Source organism: Cephus cinctus, unplaced genomic scaffold, assembly GCF_000341935.2.
Source record: "Cephus cinctus unplaced genomic scaffold, Ccin1 Ccin1_scaffold0123, whole genome shotgun sequence".
Taxonomy (NCBI): domain Eukaryota; kingdom Metazoa; phylum Arthropoda; class Insecta; order Hymenoptera; family Cephidae; genus Cephus; species Cephus cinctus.
The window spans coordinates 830,279-853,943 of record NW_014332857.1 but is presented as its reverse complement, the minus strand read 5'-3'; the positions used below and the strand labels follow the sequence as shown (position 1 = coordinate 853,943).

Below are 23,665 nucleotides of genomic sequence, written 5' to 3'. Positions count from 1 at the left end.
CAGATTTAAATAATTTAATGGAACTTTTTATATGTATTTTTCATTGGAAATGGAAAATGTTTATTAAATATTTGGTAAGGTTGACATTTTTTTTCAGACATTCAGGAATACCCGTGAAAGTTATTTGGAATCTCTCGGTATGGCAATGGAATATACATTTACAGGTTTTTTCAAAATATTATCATCTTCAGATAGACTACTTTCGTATGTCTATGCTCACAGGGTGTAAAATTAATAATCAATAAAATCATATGAAAATATCGATGATAAAATGCTATTGCATCAATTTACCGATAATTAACGTACGGCTGTCGCGTAAAGTTTTTAAATCGTAGGAAGTTTTTGTCTGAGAAAATGGCGCTGTTCTTGTACTACGTTAATGAAAAATCAAAGTGGCGACTATTTTATAAAAAGTCCTCGGGTTTTAAGGCCGTAATTAGTCGACAGATAAAAACAAAAGGTTCACACTAAAATTAGAAATATATAATTCAATAAAGTGCGACAGGTAAACGTAAATGGAATTTACATTATTGATATTGTTTTACAAAGTACGAGGCCTCCATTTGATAAGTAACCTTATGCGGTTTATATTTGTGTAATTATTGTATCAGCTACTTAAGATTAATTAGTATGCGTTTGAGATTGAGGAGATGAGAATTATTAATTACTACTAAAATTTAGAATAAAAAAAATCATCAGTTTTTCTACGAACCAGTGACATTGCCGTTCATCCAATGTCTTCCTATTTGTTGCTTCCACTTGCGATAACTCATCATCCTCGATCCCTTTGTACACTGATGTAACATTAAGCGCGTCCAATTATCCAAATTTACACGAAAAGCCACCGAATTCATCTTATTTTAACAACAGAAGAAAAATGATCGTTGGGCTATAAGATATGTATTGCGTACATCGAATCAGCCTTTAGCAATAACAGCTGTTTATTTCTCTTACGAAAAAAAGGATCAGATATATATCATAACGTATGTCAAAGGATAATACGTGAGATGAATTTTTGTACAGGTTCAATTATATTTTTAGATTGAGCTAATTGATCGATAAATATTTCAACGCGTAGAGAAATGAAAAAGAAACAGGCAAAGTTTGTTTCGAATAAAACGATTCTGAAGCTTCGCACGTCATCCGCAATAGCGATTGTGTCGTAGTATTACGCGTGACGATTTTGGTTTTAAATGACTTTAGTCAAACTATTTTCTGGATGCTCGTCTTCAGACGTTTCCGGTTCGGTATTCAATTTACTGAAGTCACGAGTGTTTGGCCTTTTTTTAAAAAATTTGAAGCCTTTCGTCTTCCGGGTCTCCAACAGATTCGAAAGCTTGAAGTTTTCACGTCTTTCTGCCTCCCAGCGCATCCTTCTGCGCACCGTCAACAGGCATCCTGTTTTAAAAATTCACATCGGTTTATTTCGTGCATTTATTGCAAATTCGCGTCTGCATTTTTTCGGTTAATATTACTCGTTATGCATACTCACCTTCTTTTTTACTTTAATATTCAATTTTTTAGTGGTACTATACTATATAGTAGATTTCAAGGTGTGATAAATGTGCAAGTGAATACATAGTAGCCATAGGAGAAATAAATAAATGTGCTTGAAGACATTTATGTCACAATTTAATCTTCTACAATTAAAATAATTAAAAGAATCAAAACAGCAGAAAACATCAAAGAAGCAAAAGGTTGCATATACGTAACTACAAAAGGAATAGGAAACCTGGATAAGAAACTTAAGTATAATTCGCAACTACATGTATTTTTTTTTCGAATTTCAATAAATAATAAATCTAGTAGTAAAAATATAGGTAAGAATAACAAAGACACAAGTGCATGTAATGAATAAGTTTTACGAGGAGTAGATTCTCTAATAACCTTGAGTACAGTTAAACCAAAGCTTTTTTTACAGCTACCTACGTGCATTACAACACATATGTTACGTGATAAGAATTTTTTGCATTTTAATCAGTCTCGGTGGATGTAGCCATTCAAAAAGTTATAAAATTCGCATAACCTAATTGTTTAAAAATTAGCAAATACATATAACTTATTCCAAACCCTGTAAGATTTACAGTACATTTCCTACTGCAGTAATGAGTTTTCAGTATTGAAAAATGAACGGAATTATATAAGTATCTATAAATTATAAATAACAGGTACTTTTATTACTTGTCATGCGGAAAGTCACCAAATAATGATCACTGCTTAGATCATTTAAGTAAACATATTGCCTATCTAGAAAAACATACATACAAATATTACAGACAACGAGATTACCCTTCTTCTTCCTTTGGGTCAGGTGAAAATTAAGGAAATGTACATAGTGCATTACAACTTAAGAGCTTAAAAAACAATAACGGTACGACATTGCACTTGGAAGTAAATAATCTGATCAACATTTAATTGAAAATAAGTTTAAGCAATAGATGCAAGTTAAGCCTCATGTATCCATGCTTGTGAATTATCTATTCGACTAGTCTTGTGAACTCAACTGCAGCTTCATCCTGTGTATATAATCTACCTCGTTTTCTGCAGCGTGCCACTATGGCTGCTATTGCAACGCAAAGGGCTATTAGAACCACAGCAGTTGTGATAAGGGATAATACTAATGTTGTGGCTGTGTTACCATCACTAGAAGTATCATTGACAAAAATATCAGTTAAAGGTGCTGGTTCGTGCCTTATAGTAGATGCTGATGAAGAGTTCTCAGACTGTGAGACCTCGGTCTTTGGTAATGATGCAGTACCGTTTGCACCTGGAACAATATAGTTAATTTATTATACTGTTATTATTAAGTTGTAAACATTTATTAACTGATTAACTGCACCTTGGAGAAATCTATATATCTTATGTGGAGACAGCTCCACAACATAGATTTCATGGCCATTTTCTGTTACAGCTATACTGTGCGGGGTAGTCAGGTCTTCCCCAGGTGTGAATTGTGATACAATATATCCAGTATGAAGGTCTAGTACGAAGCCACGTATATGTACACTATTTTCAATAGCTGGATCTTTACCGTTAACGAGATAAATCTTTTCATGAGCATATGCGATACTGTAGATTTTTGTTCCTATAGCAGGGTCTTTGTATTCTTTGTAGAAGGTTCCATTGTTTGCGTAGAAACATAAAATTCGGCCATTTTCACGATCAGCAACAAGAATATAATTAAATTCTTCAGCTAGTGCCAATGCGTGGGGTACAAAAAGTACATTTGGTGATAGCAGCTGGAATGTTTTATCTGAAATAATTTTGTTTAACTTTCAAGAATGAAAATAATGGTTTGTAAGATTATTCACTTGTTTTACGAAGATACCTTCAGGTCTCCATTTACGTCCCCATTGTAAAATTCGTTCACCATTCTTGTCAAATTTAATTATTCTAGAATTGCAGTAACCATCACTGACGAAAAAATCTCCATTATTTCTTACAGCGACAGCTGATGGCTTGCAAAATCTTTTGTTATCATTTCCGGGTACGAATGCTTCGCCCAAAATTAATGATGGTTTTATTATACTGTTTCGAAACAAGTCATTGTCATTATCATTATCAAATATAGCACTTTTGGGTGCTGACTCCATCTTTTTTAATCTTTCTAGATTACTCTTAATATCCTTTGCATCGAATTTGAATACTTGATGCATTGCCACATCTGTAACCCAGTAATTTCCAAGGGAGTCAATAGTCAGTCCATGAGGTAAATAAAACATATTACTGCCCCATTTCAAGATCTCTTTTCCAGTCTTGTCAAGTAAAACTATGGTATTCTGTTGAATCGGTCCATATCTCCGATCGAATTTATTTTCATTGTCAAATGTATAGCTTCCCCATATGCGGTCGCCTCTGTGAAACACTGCTATGTTGCCATCAGGGTCTATTGAAACAGCTGATATTTGTCCAACCTTCATATCGGAAGCCCAATTAGAATCCCAACTAATATCTAGTAAGGCAATAATGAAAAATCCAATAAATTAGACATCAATTTCCAACATATATTTAGCCACTTTAGCATCACTCACTTGGATCCGTTTTATCTGAAAAATTGGTGGGTACACCAGTAGCTAAAGGATGCATATTTCCTAACTGCGTATCCTTTTGGTCCCATTGTGGCCCCTTTTCTCTATCATCAGTATAATCCAAGTATGCATTAGAACTAAATTTAATCTCTGGCAAGTGAACTGATTTTTTCTAAAACAATACTTCATATATATTCATTTGTTCAACATATTCACAAGATGTATCTAAGGTTGCTCCGAAGCAATATATTACAATTAATTTGTAAACTCACCTGTACACTGGGTGACTTATAAAACTTAGCATTTACTGAAAACTTCGCAATAAATATTAGCAAGATAATGAAGATACTGTCATATCGAGCGTGCGTCATGCTTGCATGAAAAAACCATTAGGTTTTCTTCTACTTAAAATCCTAAACTGTTCTTCAAAAACAGTCTTTTAAATTCACAATGGGAGATCTTTACTATAATATTAGATGTCTTCATGTATCTACACACGTATCATAAAGCTCACTTTTTTGTTACACTGTCAAATTTTAACAGTTATACTATACAACAAAACGTATGCGAATCACAAGTCTTCTAGAGCAGCAAAATTCTAATAGTAAAATGATGGACAAACGACTGTAAATATGCCGAACAGCACTGTCGATGTTTCCACTGAATTAAACACTAGGAGAATGAAGATACTCGACACTATTTCTTTTCTTTTCTAAACTCATAATCTCGACATTGACAAGTGGCATATGGCTACAACATATGCCACCAGGCATATTCGCGACAGGTGACATAGCATACAAAACGCTATTTTACCTACAGTGAGTGACCGATAGTCGGTCACTCCATTAAATAAGAGTACTCATTGAGGGAAATATAAGACATTCTAATTTTAAAGAGTGCTGGCAGCATTTTATTTCTCGTTAGAGTTTAGTCTATAATTGTTTTCTTTTTTTTTTACAATATCATTACTATAGTTTCAGGCATTTGTGAAACTAATAATTAATGTTAACACACTATATCGAAAAATTTTATATATTTCAAGTAAAAGGTGTGGTCATCATTTTCTTATAAATTTCACAATACCTTTCACTTGCAATTAACGCAATCACAAAACATATTACAATCCACGTAATTATCTTGTTGTTTTTTTATATTATAGTAATATTTTGACCATGAGAAACTCCGATCGATATTGTTTTTATATTTCTTGTATTGAATAACTCCACCCGTAAAAGTAATTTCATGAAGGTATTGCTTTGAGATCGTTAGTTTAATTAATGGTAACATTATTAATGCTGTAGTTGGTAATAATATTTTCTTTTTTTTTCATCAAGTTGTTCTCATATGTTAATTTCGTCGACTGTCAACGAAGAAATTGTTACATTTGTACAAGTCGTTATTATTAAGGCCCTATTAAAAATTCTCATCTGCTTCCTTCGATTTTAGTCTAATATCCTTTCATTAAAATAGATATGAGTAAGCCCAAGATGTCTATTTTAATGAAAAAAATAATTGAATAACTAAACACTATGTTTTCGATTCTAAAGCTATTCGTTTGGTCTTGTCTCATAATATTTTGAATAGGACAAGCATGGCTTTTAATATTTTTCACTGAACTGTCATTATTCACTAATTACTAACTGACGCGTGAAAAACAAATCCATCAGATTTAAAGGTACTCTTTGCTACGTTGAATTACAATCACTGTCGTACTTGTTGAACAAGGGAGCAATATCTATTATAATACATAATTTAAAAATATATAGAGCGACAGAATGCATTTTCAAAGTAGCTTCAGATTATATATAATGTATTCGTTTACTGCACGGCAGTTTATTATGGGCATTTAATTGGATTTCAATTATGACTCTTGCTCCTAATTGATATTGAGTAACAAATATCCCTTAGTCGGTACTAAATACGTCTAGTATGCAAAATATATGGTGTATCCTGGATGTAAAAATAAATATACTTTCAAGTATAGACTGCTGAACTTTATCTCCCGATGCAATCAAGGATCGGGCAATCGTTAACGACCAGTACTTCATATTCTAAGTAAGATATTTCCTGGCCGTTTAACGGTATGTAACATCCTTGATGATCTGGCTGTACCTTGCCGATATAATAGATACCATCATGAAGAATTCTACCAATAAATAATGCATTGCCATCTTCAGTTTCACCTGCTGGTAAAGCGTAGAGTGGTACACTGCCTTGCCAACCTTTAATCCAGTTAATATCTTTGCCACAAAGAACTTGAAAATCCTTCTTCTCGTGCGCAGCGCCACCCCATGGGAGCGTGCACACGTTTGATCTAACGCCACCAGGAGTCACTGATTCTCTATGATGAGCACGTCCAACATAGAGACCATCCTCCGATGCCATTACTGCATTGCGAGGCAGGCCCTCAGCATCGTTATAGTCTATCCAATAGTTTGCAGTCTCCAATAATTGTTGTCGAACAGCTGGAGATGTTAAACGGCATTCTGTGAAATATGTCATTTGTTCATCATCTTGTTATAATTAAAGTTAATATTGACATTGGAAAAGATTATTTTGTATTATTTTCTTTTTCATCGTTTTATATTAAGCAGTGGAACATACTCCGATTTACCTTCAATTATCCACTCTCCAGTTGCACCCCATGCAGTACCTACACCAATATAGTTTATCACAAAGGGATCTCTGTCTTTGTATGACATGAACGAGTCATCTTCTTCATGTCCTACACTAAGTAATCCATCGCATGACCATCTAAAAATATCCAGTTGCACCGTTCTCCTTTTATTGTTAGTGGTAACTTTTACTACTTCTTGATACAATTCTTACACTTACTGTAACCAGATGTCACATATTTCATCACCACCTAATATTTCTCTAGTATCAGCCTCTGCTACATCTGGTTCCATGTTATTCCTTTTTATCGCTGACATGGTATTACCCCAGCCACCAATGACGATCTTTAATAAAAGGACAAGAACTGTTTTTACAATATTGAGCGATAAACAATATACCATGCATATAATCACTGTCTAATAAGGTTTGAGAGTATTAACATACGATACTTACTTCATATGCATTTGAATCATCTCCAAGATGTGTTCTAAGAGCGATTCTTGCATCGTGACTGGCTTTTACACTCAAACTCACTCGAGACTTAGTGATAGGAAAATAGCAAAAGTCTAAGCTATCTATAGTGTTGATTCTAACTGAAAATCAAAATGTATCATGTTATTGTCATCATAACAAAGATTCTTCCTAAGCTTGTATATGACTGAAGTATTTTATCAAGCAACATCGATGCCTTTAGCATGAAAGGAAGTAATAGAGTTTGACCCTGACTACTTATAGTAGTTCACTATGTTCCTGTGCAATAAATTTACGAATATCAGGGTAACATTAGCCGGTGACGCCATAGTTTAGGAATTTGTTATGTCCAGCAATGTCAACGGCACGTAAAACGAGCCTATAACTCAGAACTTTGATGTCCAATACAAGGTAACCAACTCATCTGAATCAATTTATCGAAAGGGAGAAGCATAATCGATACCAGTTTTTGGAATATTCTTAATTAAACTAACATGCCGACAAATATTTCCTATAATATTTTAATGCAAATAATGAAATACTTACTGAAAGGCATGACAGCCTGAACATTTGACGTTACGGCCACAGGCCCAGTCAGCTGCCAGCTGTCTGTCTTCTTAACTAGTAGCGATATCTTGTGACGACATCACAGTACTAGTTCCAAACTAGATATTCCTTATCTATTCGGGAAAAAACAAATATCAATTATTCTAATTACTTGACTATTTAAATTATTTAATATCCTGAACTGGACTACAGAATTGTACAATTTTTAACAATAAAATCGAACAATTATGATTTATCCATTTTTTATCGCAGGTCTACGTCCGTTATAATGAATTATTTGTGACGGATCCATATGGATGAGACGATCGGTATTCAAGTTTTCGAAATTCACGAATTCCTCACGTATACTCTCCCTGCAAGTCTTCATCTCCTCTGTCAATTTTGATATTGTATTCTTCATGATCTCGTTAGATCTCTTTAGATTTTTGTACGCTGCAATAAAATATGTTATCAAACATTCTATGTATAAATCCTTTCCAGTATAGTTTATAATTCTAAGATATGCGTACCTTGTCTCTTGTAAATCTCATTCTTTTCTACAGCCCGTTTCAATTGCACCAAAGGTTTTAATACTCTTCCTATCCAAGTACCGTCCGAATAATTATTTTCCACAATAACTAATTGTCCAAACATATTCTCGTAATCATTTACGTACTCGTCCAGTCGATCCACTGCTGTGAGCCACTTCTTGTCGCGGCATAGATCCTTATTAGAAATTTTAAAAGACATACCAATACGTGAGTCCATATTAAAAACTCTATATAACCTCTTTCAATTAATTAATAACGAATCATCATGTTCAACTTTTTTATAGTCATTCCATTTCTTCTTCATTCGTCTGTCATGCCGCTTTGAAGTCCGTTGACAGATGACATCACGATAACAGGATCTCTATAAATTTGAAAAGTTTAAAGAATATCGAAAAAAAGAGTATCGATTTGATCTAAAATCAAATATCAAAGATATAATTTATTAATGACAACGTACGAATGAACGTTACCGAGTTCTTATATAAGTGAAACTCTAGAAGCTATTCGTTAACTCAGTTGTCATAGAAGATTTATTCGAAATGAATTTAAAAAAATAATTGTTACATTTGGTTTCCATATAAAAGTCGTTATAAAATAATTCAAGTATCAGTGGCGCTTACCATTATTCAAAACTTCAAAGTGACCACGCATGCGCACACCATCCATTCTACCTACAACTGTGACACGTTCACTTCTCCGAGAATTCGTTTGCTTAATAACTGTCCAGAATTCGAACTCGATTATTCCCTCATCAGGAGCGTAGAAGCGTGAAAGAGCCGCATAAGTAAACCTAACCTATTATAAAATCATGCCAGTCGCATCACCAGATCTTATGTCACTAAGGGCCACTTATTGCCAAGCCGCAATGCAGTGAACAACTATCCTCTTTAATTCCATATATGATGTAGCCACCACGTGCTCTTATATACATGTATATAAAGCATACATACAAGATTATATCTAATCCAATTAAGACACAAACTTTCCGGTCCACGAATTGAACCATTTCGATGATTATTGGATGGGATGAAGTCATCGCTTGATTGAAAAATTTTTGTTGGTTAGTTTTTCTTCAATCTTTTTCTTAATAAGATATCAACGTCGTAATGGAAGAAACTTATGTTTTATTTTATTTGCAGCATCAGTCGAGCGATGAGGTTGGAAATTTTTAAACTTTCCATGTTTCCTGTATCAAAGGAGGCTCAAATTAGACGTCTGTATACCAAATTCCATTCTTATTGACTGCAGTGGTACGTAGGCCATCTTTGGTACTCAGGTACTTTAATACTCGGTAACCATACGAAACGTACGTATCTGGACGTCTGCTGGCACAAAGCAAAGTGAGTTTAGTTTTTGAAGCTGTCGGATGTGCTGGAGCGGTGTAGCGCGCTGAGTTACATGCATGACTCTGCGTACGTCGAAGGATGACTTGAAAGATCTTACTACGGGATTGTCAGCCGAGATGAACGCCGCTCAAGAGATCGTTTCAGGATCGGCAAGAGATGCTGTAGAACCCTGCCAAGAAATCTCGTATAATAAGCCCTTAAAAATGGGCATTAAAAAAATACCTGCAGTGGATCAGAAATGAAGTAAGGAAAACAAATTCTTTTTTTTCTTTTTACATCACAAGTAACATTGACAAATCATTAAGAGCTGTTGATCGTCGTTAACGACGGATACACTTTTTTGTACTTGTACGTATCTGACAAAGTTTTTAAAATATTTTTTTATCAACATCTGCCCGTTCCCTTGACCATTTTTATTTGGAACGTCTTAAGACGGCCCTGTATCAACTCGACCTGAACCCTCTACCCCATACTTCACTTCATGGGGGTATTATGGATCACGAAATGGTTTGATGAATAGGATCGCACACCCTAACGATCATTCTAAATCCTGGTAGGTTCGACGTATACATATAAATACCATCAATGATTGGTAAATGTTTGTACAGTGATGTCTTGACCAGAGGTTGTCCGCCATGGCCATTATAATCCGATTCTCTATAGACTTTTCCTTTTGAGGTGTATCTGTGGTATACTCATTTTGAAAAGTTTGGCACCCTTTTCTTGTATACACCCTTTCAAGGGCTTTCGATACTTTATTCGGAACATAAGGGTCGACAGGATGGAGTGAATCTAATTTTCTTTTATTCTCACATAAATTTTCAATGGAATCATTCTTGTGTATATATATATATGGTGTTTGGTATATTTTGAACATAAGCTTTTGAAACCGTTGAGCATCCTTGCATATGATGGTCATTATAATAAAATGATCTTCCAGTCGTGAATGTTCGCCATTAAGCGACATCTCATTTGGCATTGTCCATAAATGACTGCCATTGGTATTCCAATGGGTACCTTTATATGCTCGTGAAATAATAATAAATAATATATGATTGGGTATATTTGTCGCTAGTAAATTTATACTGACAGGCCAGTGTCTTACATTGGAAATAATGTGTCAGAAATCTATCAAAGAGTATTGCCATTGATTATTCTTTCAGACTATTCTGATGTGAACGTTGAGCATAAATTTCGTATTATTTAAGAAAATAATTTATTAAACAAAAGAAAACATGTGATAACGATTGGTTAATGATTTACAGAGTGGATGGACCACTTTGGGACAAATTGGTTGAAGAAAACTTTACTTTCTTACCATTGCACTGATAAGAGATATCTTTGGGAGAATTCGAATACTCAAAGGATATATCTAGTGGTAGTGAACTATACCATAATTCCTCTCAATAATGATCTCTTAAAAGGTACTTCAGGTACTTCACTTCACTTCAGGTAATCACTTCAGGTAACGCTTTTAAGATACTCTGTTTAATCTCTCTTTACTAACTATACTATACTAACTAACTCTATAAGCTTTATAGTTAAAACTACTGTTATTACACGTGTTTCAATATTTTTATAAATTTTTGTAAGAATCGATGGTAAATCATGTAACGATGATCATTGGAAATTTTACAGTGCCCGGAATAGCCATGAAATTTGGGTATGGAATTTAGTTTACATGTCTGCAGACGATAAACGTCAAGGAGCCATCGTTTGGGATTTATTAAATATAAAAGTAATGATCCGCTCGTGACGGCCATCTCGAATGATAATTTATTTATCGTGGATTGGTCCATCGGCCGATCAAGGATCGTGGCTATCGAGAAGCGATTCGTCTCAATCATGTCACGGGCATCGTACGTTACGTCGGCAACATCCTGTGGACCATTAAAAACCACTCCCTCCGTATCCTTAAGGATTCTTATTCACTCTTTCATAATGGCATCCCGTAATTCTCTCTCTGTCGTTTATTCCTTGCACTAACCTACTCACCAGTCGACCCCATGGTGCCGACCTACCCCATGGGTTGATCAATCTCGGTCTGTCCTGTACATAATCGAATTGATTTGACCTCTTTGCCACTTTGTACCACGTGGAGGTTACATACTCAGAGCACGTGTTACATTCCACATATGACACAGTACGCATACGTAATATATACAGACATAAAAAAATCAGTACTATTAAAAAAATTCCTGGATCATTATAAGTACATCAATTTTATTGACTAATTGATCCAAGTATGCCGGGGCACTTGTGTATGCTGATTCTTTTTTTTTTCATTTCAGAGAATGATGTTTCAAGTGTATCCGGCGATGATGATTCAGTTTATCATGCTTCGTGACTACCGTATCGTTTTTGGCCTAGTTTCTCTACTGATTATTTTTTTAATGACTGCTGTGGCGTGTCGAGCCGGTTTTGCTCTCAAGGGCAATTAAAGGATCGGCATCGAAAACTCCATTTTGGTAATATAATGGATCTCTTTTCTTTTTTATTATCGTTTTAATTATTATCTGATCATTTTAGTCGCTTCCGAAATGTCATCCTGAGGAAGTGCTATGGGGACTATTGTAAGTGGATTCACTATACTAATCGGGCACACAGTACGTCGTAAGTCAATTGACAGTTGACACGACCCAGGACGTGCCTTTTCCGTTGTGGAAGTTTCGTTGGGCACTCCCATGGCATAGAAGTGCGTTCAATCGGGGATCGATTCGATGCGCACGGATCAAATCGATACCGTTGTTGATCAGTTTGATTTGAAAAAGGTAAAAAAGTTTTTTTTTCCTAAATTAATTTTTTTTATTAATACATTCAATTCGGAGGGGTCGCTCCATTAATTTATTGGCACTCTAGGTACATTTTATATATCCTATACATCAAAAGGAATATGGAGACACCACGTGAGGTCTTTTTCAATCCCCTGTAATATAATTTTACCAAGAAAATCTCATTGCTCCATGAAATAAATGCAGGGGCCTTAAGTATCAACCTTTCTTGCTTTGGTTTCGTATTAGCCCAAAATACAAGACAGTCCCATAACAATGGAGCATCATATATCACTGCAAGTTCTCTTTAAGAGTTCTGGCATTGCCCTCGAAAAGCAATGGAGCCGTTCAGGACGTGAAACAAGTATCTTTACATACGGAGTTTCATGGTGAGACTGTTCCAGGCTTATTTTACCCACGTCAATAAGAAATAGTGATATTATATAAAAAATGTTGAGACTCAACACTCAGTAGTGCCATACAAATAAAATATACTTTATTCCAACAATCTGATTAGGCAGGACCCCTCTATTCAGATAATCCATTAGATTAATTTTTACCTGGACTTTATTTATCTCTACTTGCACCTCACTTTGGGATGGTACACTCTTCTTTAATGTATGTCCCATAGAAAAGTCTTAATGGTGCAGTTTATACGATGCAACATCCGGGCCGAAGCGTCGTACCCTAGACACAGAATCGCCTTCATTGTGAATAACAGGGTCCCATTGTACCAAAGTCCTTTTGTATACCTACGTGCCCTTAGTATTACTCTGTGCAACGGCTTCCACCTTAACCTAACAAGGATCCAAAAAGTACACAGCCTACATATGACCCCAAACAAATTTTTACCCAGTACCTAGGTAAAAGCAACCTAGCAAAAGAATATCCAGGTTCATCATACAAAGCTAGGTGTCAGATACCCCTGGTAAGATGACACAATAAAATAGTGAAGAACTTTAAGACCCAACCGTCTGAAGTACCAGTGTGGGACCTCCAAAAATTGAGGTCGTATATTTTATCATTAAATTGCATAATATTTATAGAAATTTTTTTATAAGCCACTGACAATGCCAAAAAATGTATCTATTTTTTTTTACAGTGTATATGGTTTGGATCATTTGATCTCACGCCAGGATATCTACAGGGATGGAGGACAAGGAGGAGAAGCGGGGGGAGAAATACGGCGTGGCTAATTATGTAAATTGCGATTGGACTAAATTAATTGGCTCTTGGTATAATTGAAGGTACCTGCTGTTTGATCGATAGGGAGTCGGTACCCTAAGAGAATTTCTCCACTCCCTGGAATGTCAAAATTCATGAACGTTATCATTCCTCGTCGTTATGTTATCTATTTTTTATTAAATATAAGTCATTTGTCATAAATTTATATCAATCAAGCAAGATTAATATACTGTATAACATGCGTTATCGTTCTTGTCAATGGGTTATGGTGACTGTCTTAATTGTATCGATGATCCTTTTCTTCTTTAATTGTTAAGATCTTTTTTTTTCAAAAACTTTTTTAACGCAGAAGCAACCACTGTCTTCTTACTTCGCGCTCTTGGATCACGATCGGTAACGCAAGTGTAGGTAACCGCATGACGATAATGACTGTTATTTTATCGTGAACGGTAATGCTCTCGCTTAAAGTCGCTCTACTTATACGCATTATCCTGGTAAAACTACGGGCCCGTCTTCGAGCAATCATTTTCAAGCGTCATTACGAAATTGCTTTGGCAAATGAAATGCGAGGGTTGGCTGCACTGCACTTATAGTGAGATTTATTGGAAATCAAAGATATTTCCATTTACACGCATCGTCATACATATATATAAATTTACGAAGTAATATCGAAAGCCAATACATATTACAAATCGATATAAATTGATATCGATTCAATATACTTGTTATCGATTGATTTCCGATTAAATCATTTATCCTCGTCTATTGTATTTATTAAGAAAACTGTAGTTCACGTGTACAGTCAGACGTATTATAGTTCAACGACTGCATAGATATCCAATTACACAGCGCAAACGTAGTAAGAAAGAATGTATCTTGCGGCAGTAAAAGTCACGGCCAAAAAAAATTATTAATCTCGTTCTTTGATTGGTCGAGGAGTATCTGCCTTCCAGGAATTCGGTACATTATGGCAATGCTGCATTAAACCCATCTTCTGGTATCTAAGTACAAATTGACGTGGGACACGCTTCGACGAATTTTATCATCACCCTTAGAAGGCCAACGTCACTCGTAACTGAGTCGAAGTAAAGAAAAAAAAAGATACGACTTAACGAAAGAAAATTTAGATAATTTTTGTTTATGGAAAAATTTGTTTTTTTCAAAATCACAAACATTCTATAAACTCCTAAGGTATATTTATTGTAAAATATAAACGAACGACATTTTTCACGGTCGTCGATAATAATTTATCGTATATTTCGCCTGGTTCTTATCAGTCGTCTCTGTCACTAACTTTTTTAATGAGACATCCTGACGCCTACGTGTTCTACAATTTTATTCTTTCTCATATTTTTATCTCAATTCACGATTGCGCTTTCAGAGGTCGCACATGGGTAGGGAAGGACTATTTGCTTTCGTGAATTTTTGTCAGCTCATAAATTTCGCACGTTCAAGCAACGACCTTTTACGTTCCGTGTGAATTTTTCTTTCGCGTTGCTCTTACTGCGCCACGTATACATTGTACTCGTTTCGAAGTTTGCCTGGAAATGAATTTACGAGGCCATAATCGCCAATTGAGATGAGGACTTGGGGCTGCGTGCAATCGGTCGGCCTTGTGGCAAAACGTTGCACTCTGTTCACGTTGCGAATTACTCTGCATGTACATACACGCGTGCATATATAAAAGCCGTGCGTATATAGATATACAGTAAGTTAGAAAATTAAATGCCAATGGAGGTCTGTTGAGAATTTTATCGGTATGTCAAATCGCAAGCTGTCACATTTCTAGAATAATTTTTATTTTATTCCACGTCAAGACTGCCCGAGCATCTTATACAGGCGCCAGTCAGTATAAGCTTTCATGTGACGTATATCGACGCCCGTCTTTCTTTCACGAGAGTCCGTGCGGCTACTCATATTCAATTTTAATTTTTTCTTCTACCGGGTCGCCTGGATCGTCGAACGATTGTATCGATTACGAATTTTCGTCTGAACGATGACGTAGCCAATATGGCGCCCACATTGTTACGCGAGCGATTGGTCGCGTAAGTTGCGACGAAAAATTTAAAACGCGGGACATCTGGTTTATTTAAACTTCGTAAAGCAATCGAGTGGGATTTACTCGCATCTGCGGATTATCAATTGCAAAGAGTATCAGTAAAGAGCAACGCCTGGCGTCGTACGTTCTTTCTTTTTTAATCGTATTTTAATCAACTGTGTTTACGTTACTCTGGGTAATATATGTGATATAATTTATGTCTTAATATACTATGTTTTCGATAAATAATTATATATCGCAATTGTTAAGGGATACTCGATCCAAGAGAAATACTTGCATTTTTTTCGTCGATTCTTGTAATTACAGTCATTAACGTGTCTGTGGGACATACGCGTGTGTATTCTGCCAATATCTCCGGTGCAATGGGATATGGTTTTTCATCATGCGAAAGTCAATGCATATTATGTATATGTGTGATCTGCCAATATTTTTGCAGGCTTCATTTATAATGGCGCCAGTCTGTCAGTACGGTGGAACGGTAGCTAAGTGATAAAGGGAGAAATGCACTTTTCACTTCATATTCTCTTCCTGTGCATCTCTCGGGTGGTCCTATTGATGATGCAATTTTTCATGCACTTTTTATGTACGTCTCTCTCTCTGTCCACGGTCTCTCTCTCTCTCTCTCGGGAGAGAGAGAGAGAGAGAGAGAGAGAGATTAATAGCTCCGAAGATGGGAAAGAAGATACAAAGGAAGATGATTGTTATTGTTTATTAAAAAAATGTGATATTTATCGTATATATTTTTTAAAAGGCATTTTCTATCTGGACATTTTTTTATCTCAATGTTTACTTTTTTTATTGTTGATTGTATCACGTAGTAGAATTTCAATGACAATAGGAGTAATCGATGATATATTAATATCTGTGCGAGATTAATAATTGATATATTAAATATTTTACATGGTCTCAGGTTTTGCTTTTTTTGTTTTCTTTTTTTTAGCCAGCGTAGGAGCACCGTATCGAATTGCGATCTTCGGTCGAAGAGCTCTTCGATAAATTCTTCATCTAGCTGGAACCACTTACAATGGGGAACACCTTTTCGTGATCGCATGTTTGCGGCACGTGAAATAGTGTCCAAATTATAGGTCAGGGTGTATAATTCGACGAAGCGTCGAGCTGGGTCGCGGTTTGAGAAAAAAAAAAAAGAAAGAAAGGGGGAAAAAGTAATACAAAAAAAATAATAAAAAAGCCATTTCTTCGAGCAGACCAGTTAAGGGTAATATACCACCTTCGTTTTGTATGTTTTTGTTCACCTTTATCATGTCTCTGATCTTTAACCAGGCTTTTACACAAATTCAAATTTCCCGCTCAATCATATCGATACTTCTCACAGAATCGATATCTTCTACGCTGAAGTCGAAGGACTCGGTAAAGTCGCGTCGTATTCTAGTCACTGTATAGGATTCTTGATCGATCGATTTCTCTCAATGGGGTTAATGGATCGAACGTTGATCAGTTTTTCTTAAAGTTTCACCGTTCACACTGCTCGCTGTACACTGGAGGAATGCGGGTATAGATACACAAGTATGTAAACAGTCACTTTCAGTTTTCCTCGTAAAATTCAGATGTTCGTTACATAACATAACCTGGAATAAAATTCAGAGCGGTCCTAATTACGATTATTTGTTTAATATTACAAGATCTAAATAATCGTTCAACTTACTCATTTAAAGTAGAAACGTGTTCCAGTAATAAGTGACAGTAGTCTTCACGCCGGTATTTAACAGCGTCTCGCGATATATCCTTCATTTTCGACAATTAGCCCGCGATAAGGTTTACCTTACTGTTTATATATAACCGATAAATACCGAATCATGTGTAAAAGAGCAATGACACTCTTTGCTGTTGGCATATATTGACTTTTAGCTGACGAATATCACCGACTGGTACTGGCCCTGTCGTCATGGCGCCATATTGCAAATATATTTATTCAAAATCACAACTGTGTATCTGTCCACTAATTTTTATTAAAAATTCATCCAAGTACTATACTTGGTTCTTATTGTTATGTCTTATATTTAATTATCAATTATTAATATATTATATTCAACTGTCTCACGTAGTAACTATCTTACAGGCACATTAACACTAGATTTACCAGACCAGTCATTTTGACTTGTCGTGTAAATTCAATTCAAAATTCCTACTACATATATCATTTGATTTCGGCAATGATGTTATGACTTTTGTAGCTATAAGTAGAGAATACATTTTATAAACTTAACGTTATTTTATATACATTAGTAACAAATATAATTTTTGTTATTGACATTTATACCAGTACCAGTCAAAATGAATAAATAGATGGTAAATCTAGTGTTAAGGAGGAAGAAGTCAGCTAGAAGCCAAGAGAGGTTATGATACGTGTATAACCAGTTAATGGGCCACTGGGCCAGCACGCTGTCCACAATCCGACACCACGGGGCAACGATTGGTCATTGTACGCGTGTCTCGTATAGATCCTCCTCGACACCCTGTTCCTCTGGATCACGGATCCCTTCACGCCTGATTTATCCCCGGGATTCCGAGCTGATTTTATACGTCAAGGAAGACAGCCTACTAGGAATAACTACAGTGGAATAAAATTATTCTACTGCTATGGTACACGCGGTACGTATACATACACAGATAAATTCTTCAATCGTACAATAAGTGTCTGATCAATGATATTCTTGCAATTGTTTTTAGGTTATGCAACAGTTGGATGGACTACGTCACAACGGGAATACGTATTTAACGTATGAATTACCTAGTCAGCATTGTAACAGTGAATGTTTTGTGCTGTGCAGCATGAGGTCTAGTACTTTTGATCATTTCTCGCATGTATACGTGTCTATTAATAAGAAAGGGACTCAGTGGAGAGAATTCATCGAGCTTTTTCACCACTTGAAACTCATCTGCCAATCAGCCGGCTCTTCGCCATACTTCGCCGTGCGAGACGTAACGCAGAGTGTGTACGTGAACTTAAGATTTGACCTCGCGTCACATAAATTCATTCGTCGCATCCCGGTATTTAAGCAATCTGATTTACGCTCGGTTAGAATGCACCAAAGGATGGTTTTCACGCCTGGTATTGTGAATGGCGCAGAGCACGTTGAATCAGTTCCATTGTTCCGTCTGTACAATGATAGAAATCATTGGTACACCGCTGGAAATCGTTATACGGTAGTCGCCTATGGTCAGTGTACATACATAATAGCATGATTATTTAAAAGATAACAATACACTTGAAACCTGCAGAACTAAGGCTTGCCTGATGTTTCAGATTGTCCCAGAGCATTTGATTCCTGGAAAGCTTTCGCAATTAGGGTTGAGTTTTTTTTTTCAATTAAAAAACAATTCGATCATTGACAGCTGACAAATAGGCTTACAAGACGGCTTAATGAGAATTTCCTGTGAAATATTCTATGGGAAGGTTATGAACTATGATTTCTTGAGTCTCCAGCACAGCATCCGCTCTGTATCTTGTCTGTCTTGTGTGATCTTTCGTAGAATATCAGTTTACGTATTTGCTTATATCACGGGATTTATGTCTTATTCAAGTAGATCGTCCTTCTTTTTTTTTATATCTTTTTTTTTTTTTCTTTTCAGATTATCTCAACTTGCTCGCGCCGCTCTTTCGCCAGTCCAACCAATGGCTAAACGTTTCGCGGATTCGACGCGTGTCTTGGTCTACTTCATGGGGATGCAATGGACCTGATGTGCATCCGGGGATGCGTCGACAGACTCCACCTACCGCTCCACTGGGAGACTATAAATTCTCCAGCTCTCCCACTTTTACCGCTATCACTCGCGTTGCGGCAGCCTGCGAGTCCGCACGCCCGAAACAGGCTCCCCACGTTCTCTCTTATGTTCTGTATTTTATTGCCGCTTTGCTCCGTTTTATTTTACTACGTTAACACGCTCGGCTACGCTCCGATCGATCCCTCGTACGACACCCGCGAACCGGTTACCGTCTGCCACGCGAAGAAATACCTAGTGTCTTACTCGTGTTTTACGTGAAATACGCGAAACAGACGCCGGCAATTATCCGCAAATACATTCGGGCCGATACGAATATGTACACTTTAAATTTATTGTGTAAATTGGTGCTCGTGTCTTCATGGTAACTATGTGAAGATCGATCGAGTCATTCTTTTTTTTTTTAATTAAACATTTCGTGCTTTTATGTGAATCCGATTGAAATGTTTATATATAATATGTTACTGGAACGTATTTACATAATTGGATTAGGAGATTGTGTATGATGGTACGACTTAGTAGATAAGCAGTGACATTTCTTTATGATTAATGATTCTGTGCACTTTAACTTGATTGATGTTAATCAGATTAATTTGGATTTAAAGGTATCGAATAATTGACAGTAGGCTTATACCAGGCTTTGTATCAGAGTCCTTTCATTATTTAAACTTGCCGCCTTTTCTGCTTACGGGTACCACTGTGTTATCAGCGTAATTACGATCGCTTAATTTTCATGATCTAATTCAATTTTATATAAAAAATCATTATTGAATCTGTCAAAGTCACGAGTATCTCTATCTCTCGTACGAAGGCATCGACTGCCGGTAAACCACGTGTCATCCTTACGTAATAACGGAATGACTTATCATATGTATAAAATCATTGTAAATTCGCACATGAGAATCGAGAAACACTCCGCGAGTCACGACTGACTTTTTTTTTTATTAAGATAGCCTGACCAAGCAGATGAGAAATCTATTTTAAAAAGATAATATAATCATTAATCACAAACAGTATATAGATCTGTTAAAACAATATAATCACTACTATAAACTCGTTTATCACGATTCTCATGAAAATTGTAAATCTTGAGATGAATTAAAATAGATCACTACCGATCTTATCTGTATGGATCAATCGCAGCATCCAAAGTGCATCGCGCTTATACATATTATACACGGTCAATCAAATCCTCCCTATAAAGTCATCGAGCTAGTCAATACGAATGGGACTTCCGTTTGACCACCGTTTAAGCCAGGATGATTTGATCCAATCGCAACTCATCTAACGGTCAGGGGGGAGATTCGATCTCGTATTTAGAATCGAACAATAATGAAGGCCTCGTGGAAAAGCTCACAAAGAGTGCCGCCCATATGATGCAGCACGTAAGAAAATCTATAAGATTTTCATCCGGAGAATATCTTCAGGATGCAAGTGGTACCTGCACCATAAGTCCTGCCGATTCCGAACGAATCGATTGGTTTATCGGTAAGGGAAAAAGAAAAGAGTAATAACAATGGTACAGTCGAGCGAAGAGACGAAAAACTAATTGAAGCCATAAGAAGTGGGCCTTACGTATTTGTTCTCGCATAAATTCATAAGGGGACCCATGGCTCGTTCGAAACGCTTTTTAAATAAGATTACCGTTGGTTGCATTCGGTACCTTTGGTCTTGTATCTATGGGACACCATAAACGAGTAACACTCGGTTAACGCGCTACTTCCCTAAGCGCTTCGGCCGCGGTCCGTGTACGCGCATAGGTGCGTGCATAAATATTTATGTGACACGTTGTACCGAGCGAGGACCCCGAAAGAGGCCCCAAGCTAATTAAATGCAGAACTGCCGCGGAGCGAATGAAAAATTCGTGATTTTCGTCAAAATCTCTCAAATTTATTTAATATATTTTTATAGAAACTAATTTTTATTCGTAAGGCTACCTCGTCCGCGGTACCAGGAGATTCATGGATATCCTACGAAATCTGCTGAATTCCATCCGCAATCTGATCCAATTTTCTATGGCGTCGTTCGTGTCGGTGAATCGACGTGGAATATGTATATCGACGCGGGACGTCGCGACGTTCAATGTCGGGTGAGTATTCAAAGATTCTTTTTAATATTCGAATTTTTTTCTTTTTTTCAACATCTTATTTACGACTCATAAATTTTATGAATCACGAGTCAAAATACCTTCGTCGCAAATGCAGTATTGGACTTTACGAAAAATTACGTCTGTCAACCGATAACCGCAACTGCGAGTTTACTTGTCGTTAAACGATCGCTTTTGTATTGCCTACGAACCCGCCGCACGTTTAACTTGGCGCTACAGTGTCCAACGCAAAATCCCTACTCAAAGTTGAGTTTTATGACGGATAGTTGACACGAGCGACGGTCACGTGGCGCTTCGGTCGAACTACATGAGTCGTTACAATGTCCGTAATTGTAAAACAAATAAAATAATCACCGCACAATTATACCTATAATTATAAAATATATTTTAATAGGTTTAAAAAAATCGATATTATTTAAAAAAAAAAAAGCAAAAATTGTTTATAAAACAAAAACATCTAATTACATAATTTTATCAAGGCTACGCTATTGTTCAAAATTACGACCGTCGCCGTTTACACTTTTGAACAATGTACATAGAGAGTGAAGTGTATCCGAAGGAAAATAAAAAAAAAGTATATATTCTCATTGTGTATATACATATATATACCAAGGATAGAAAGATCAACGAGGACTCATTGACACGTCACTTCCTTTGATCTTCGCCGCCACTTTTCATAGTCAAACTCCAAGAATTTAATATTCACTTCTCGTCTTTCCCAAAGATGCTACCAAACCGAAGAAATTGAAGGGCATAATTAATTATGAGAATAAATAACGCCTCGTCTTCCACCGCGTTCATCGAAACGCGCATGAATATACGAGTGGTTAAGAGAGGAGAGAAGACAAAAAAAAGGCAAATCTATAATATTCTTAGGTATTTTCCGTATGCCGTAACAGTGGGAACGCCTTGTACGTACGGAATACCATACCAGCATATGCTACCGCACAAGGAATTCTATTGAGAAACTATATATAGTACGTGTCACACTTATCGTGACTGCTGGGCGAAAGTAATTATTTCATAATTTCACCGAACGATATCCGATAAGGAATACCATCGGACTGAAGAGCATAAACACCCTTACGCGATGCAGAGCATCTTCAGGCACGATGCCATCATCGACATCAGACACAGTCTTGCGAGCTCGTTATCGAATCGACCATAAGACCGTTTCTATGTCGCTATCCAAGCCTATTAAAATAGTACATGCCCTTCTGAGCCTATGCAGCAACGCGGACCCGATGGGCCCGATCGACCAACTCGATGCAACTTTAAAAACAAAGAATAGAAACGATTTCCTAACTGGAGTTTCTCTAGTATCTCTTCCTTATTATACTGTAGCTAGAATCCTTCTTGGATCGCATATATATATTATGTATACGTATATATTATATACTGTACAGTATTTAAAATATTAGATTCCTCGTTGTACACATTAAGGAAGTGCGGTTAGACTTTGATGACTTTTTCATTACCACGCGATAAGAACGATAAGAATTATTTATAGAGATTAATTGGTCGCTCATTTTATACTATATTGAGACTATTGAAGATTTTCGTATAGAGTTTTCTCGGTCGCTTCTTCTGTACAATTTTCGTCTCTCTTGTACACACTTGTTTTGAGGTTATCTTGTCAGACTTTTATAGAGTGTCGTGTGAATTTTCCGGTCGCACGATAGTCACTGCCAAAGACCTTGAGTCTTTACAGTCGCTGAGATACGGATGCATCCGCAATGTATTCTGTCGACGTTCCTGCGATAACCTCGGCATTCGAATGCTCAATGAGGATTCGACTTTGCGGCTGGATCGGGATGGGTTAGCACATACCTGTACTAATAGTGTTCTTTGGTTACGTGCGAATATTGTCAGGGTGCAGCAAGACTGTTAATGAATAATTAATTAACAATTAGAAAAGTGGCACGAAGTGTTTACCTATATTCATCATTTATATAAGAAATTGACATACTGTCAGTATTCATCGTAATTAGATATGAAAAATGAACAAAGTGGGATTGAGATAAAATCTTTATTTTTTTCTTCTTTTTATAAATGCTTAAGCATCTTTTATCTTCTTTGATTTTATTACCACCGCAGGCCGGACACTGGCATTTACTTCCCTTGCGAAGTCTCGTGTTCTCTCATTCACTCTTGCTCCTTTAAATGCATCGTCACGGGCGAAACTTTTGCAACTGGGTATGCGCCTGTTCACACAAACTGCCGCTTGGTCCCCCCCCCCCCCCC

At 36.5% G+C, this 23,665-nt stretch overlaps 4 protein-coding genes and 1 long non-coding RNA gene across 27 annotated transcripts in view; 2 read left to right on the top strand and 3 right to left on the bottom strand.

Annotated features, from left to right (window-relative positions):
- Positions 1 to 461: 461 nt before the first annotated feature.
- LOC107275181 (peptidyl-alpha-hydroxyglycine alpha-amidating lyase 1) lies at positions 462 to 4,813 on the bottom strand. Of its 2 annotated transcripts, none has more exons than XM_015755034.2 (6): positions 4,301 to 4,813; positions 4,032 to 4,200; positions 3,329 to 3,952; positions 2,840 to 3,253; positions 2,534 to 2,767; positions 462 to 1,398 (listed from the first exon to the last, which is right to left on the bottom strand). In XM_015755034.2, exons 1-6 carry the CDS (start codon positions 4,397 to 4,399, stop codon positions 1,190 to 1,192), a joined length of 1,749 nt encoding a protein of 582 aa, XP_015610520.1. In that variant the 5' UTR covers positions 4,400 to 4,813; the 3' UTR covers positions 462 to 1,189. The 2 variants fall into 2 exon arrangements, with proteins under 2 accessions (XP_015610520.1, XP_024935487.1); XM_025079719.1 differs by having other exon boundaries at positions 4,032 to 4,211; positions 4,301 to 4,428.
- A 161-nt stretch (positions 4,814 to 4,974) lies between these two features.
- LOC107275171 lies at positions 4,975 to 7,791 on the bottom strand. Of its 2 annotated transcripts, none has more exons than XM_015755021.2 (5): positions 7,662 to 7,791; positions 7,098 to 7,237; positions 6,864 to 6,988; positions 6,643 to 6,782; positions 4,975 to 6,514 (listed from the first exon to the last, which is right to left on the bottom strand). In XM_015755021.2, the coding sequence occupies exons 1-5, from the start codon at positions 7,669 to 7,671 to the stop codon at positions 6,024 to 6,026; spliced, it is 906 nt and encodes a 301-aa protein (XP_015610507.1). In that variant the 5' UTR covers positions 7,672 to 7,791; the 3' UTR covers positions 4,975 to 6,023. The 2 variants fall into 2 exon arrangements, with proteins under 2 accessions (XP_015610507.1, XP_015610509.1); XM_015755023.2 differs by having other exon boundaries at positions 6,643 to 6,758.
- Positions 7,792 to 7,886: 95 nt separating this feature from the next.
- Positions 7,887 to 9,135, bottom strand: LOC107275172. Of its 4 annotated transcripts, none has more exons than XM_025079722.1 (5): positions 8,833 to 9,135; positions 8,487 to 8,573; positions 8,338 to 8,387; positions 8,192 to 8,260; positions 7,887 to 8,114 (listed from the first exon to the last, which is right to left on the bottom strand). In XM_025079722.1, exons 2-5 carry the CDS (start codon positions 8,498 to 8,500, stop codon positions 7,915 to 7,917), a joined length of 333 nt encoding a protein of 110 aa, XP_024935490.1. In that variant the 5' UTR covers positions 8,501 to 8,573; positions 8,833 to 9,135; the 3' UTR covers positions 7,887 to 7,914. The 4 variants fall into 4 exon arrangements, with proteins under 4 accessions (XP_024935490.1, XP_024935491.1, XP_024935488.1 ...); XM_025079723.1 differs by lacking the exon at positions 8,833 to 9,135 and adding an exon at positions 8,670 to 8,810; XM_025079720.1 differs by having other exon boundaries at positions 8,192 to 8,387; positions 8,833 to 9,098.
- A 58-nt stretch (positions 9,136 to 9,193) lies between these two features.
- On the top strand, positions 9,194 to 14,192 carry LOC107275173. 4 transcript variants are annotated; one of them, XR_003058092.1, is made up of 7 exons: positions 9,194 to 9,272; positions 9,352 to 9,801; positions 10,824 to 11,023; positions 11,197 to 11,701; positions 11,850 to 12,026; positions 12,088 to 12,329; positions 12,418 to 14,192. It is a non-coding gene; the product is annotated as an uncharacterized LOC107275173 (long non-coding RNA). The 4 variants fall into 4 exon arrangements; XR_003058093.1 differs by lacking the exon at positions 9,194 to 9,272 and having other exon boundaries at positions 9,288 to 9,801; positions 12,418 to 13,337; positions 13,432 to 14,192; XR_003058091.1 differs by lacking the exon at positions 9,194 to 9,272 and having other exon boundaries at positions 9,288 to 9,801; positions 10,824 to 11,010.
- Positions 14,193 to 16,462: 2,270 nt separating this feature from the next.
- The window catches only part of LOC107275008 (thrombospondin type-1 domain-containing protein 4), a 24,271-nt gene continuing 17,068 nt past the window's right edge, over positions 16,463 to 23,665 (top strand). For 3 of the 15 annotated variants that reach the window (XR_001539591.2, XR_003058185.1, XM_015754702.2), the window contains exons 1-5: positions 16,467 to 17,097; positions 17,651 to 18,183; positions 18,262 to 18,311; positions 19,165 to 20,802; positions 21,247 to 21,403. Coding sequence is in view for 10 of the 15 variants with exons in the window: in XM_015754702.2 (XP_015610188.1) it covers positions 20,688 to 20,802; positions 21,247 to 21,403 (272 nt within the window). In the remaining 5 variants the exon portion in view is untranslated. Of the gene's footprint in view, positions 17,098 to 17,650; positions 18,184 to 18,261; positions 18,369 to 18,394; positions 18,528 to 19,164; positions 21,404 to 23,665 lie in introns of those variants that run through there. The other 12 variants (XM_025080025.1, XM_025080019.1, XR_001539592.2 and 9 more) reach the window with 11 other exon arrangements.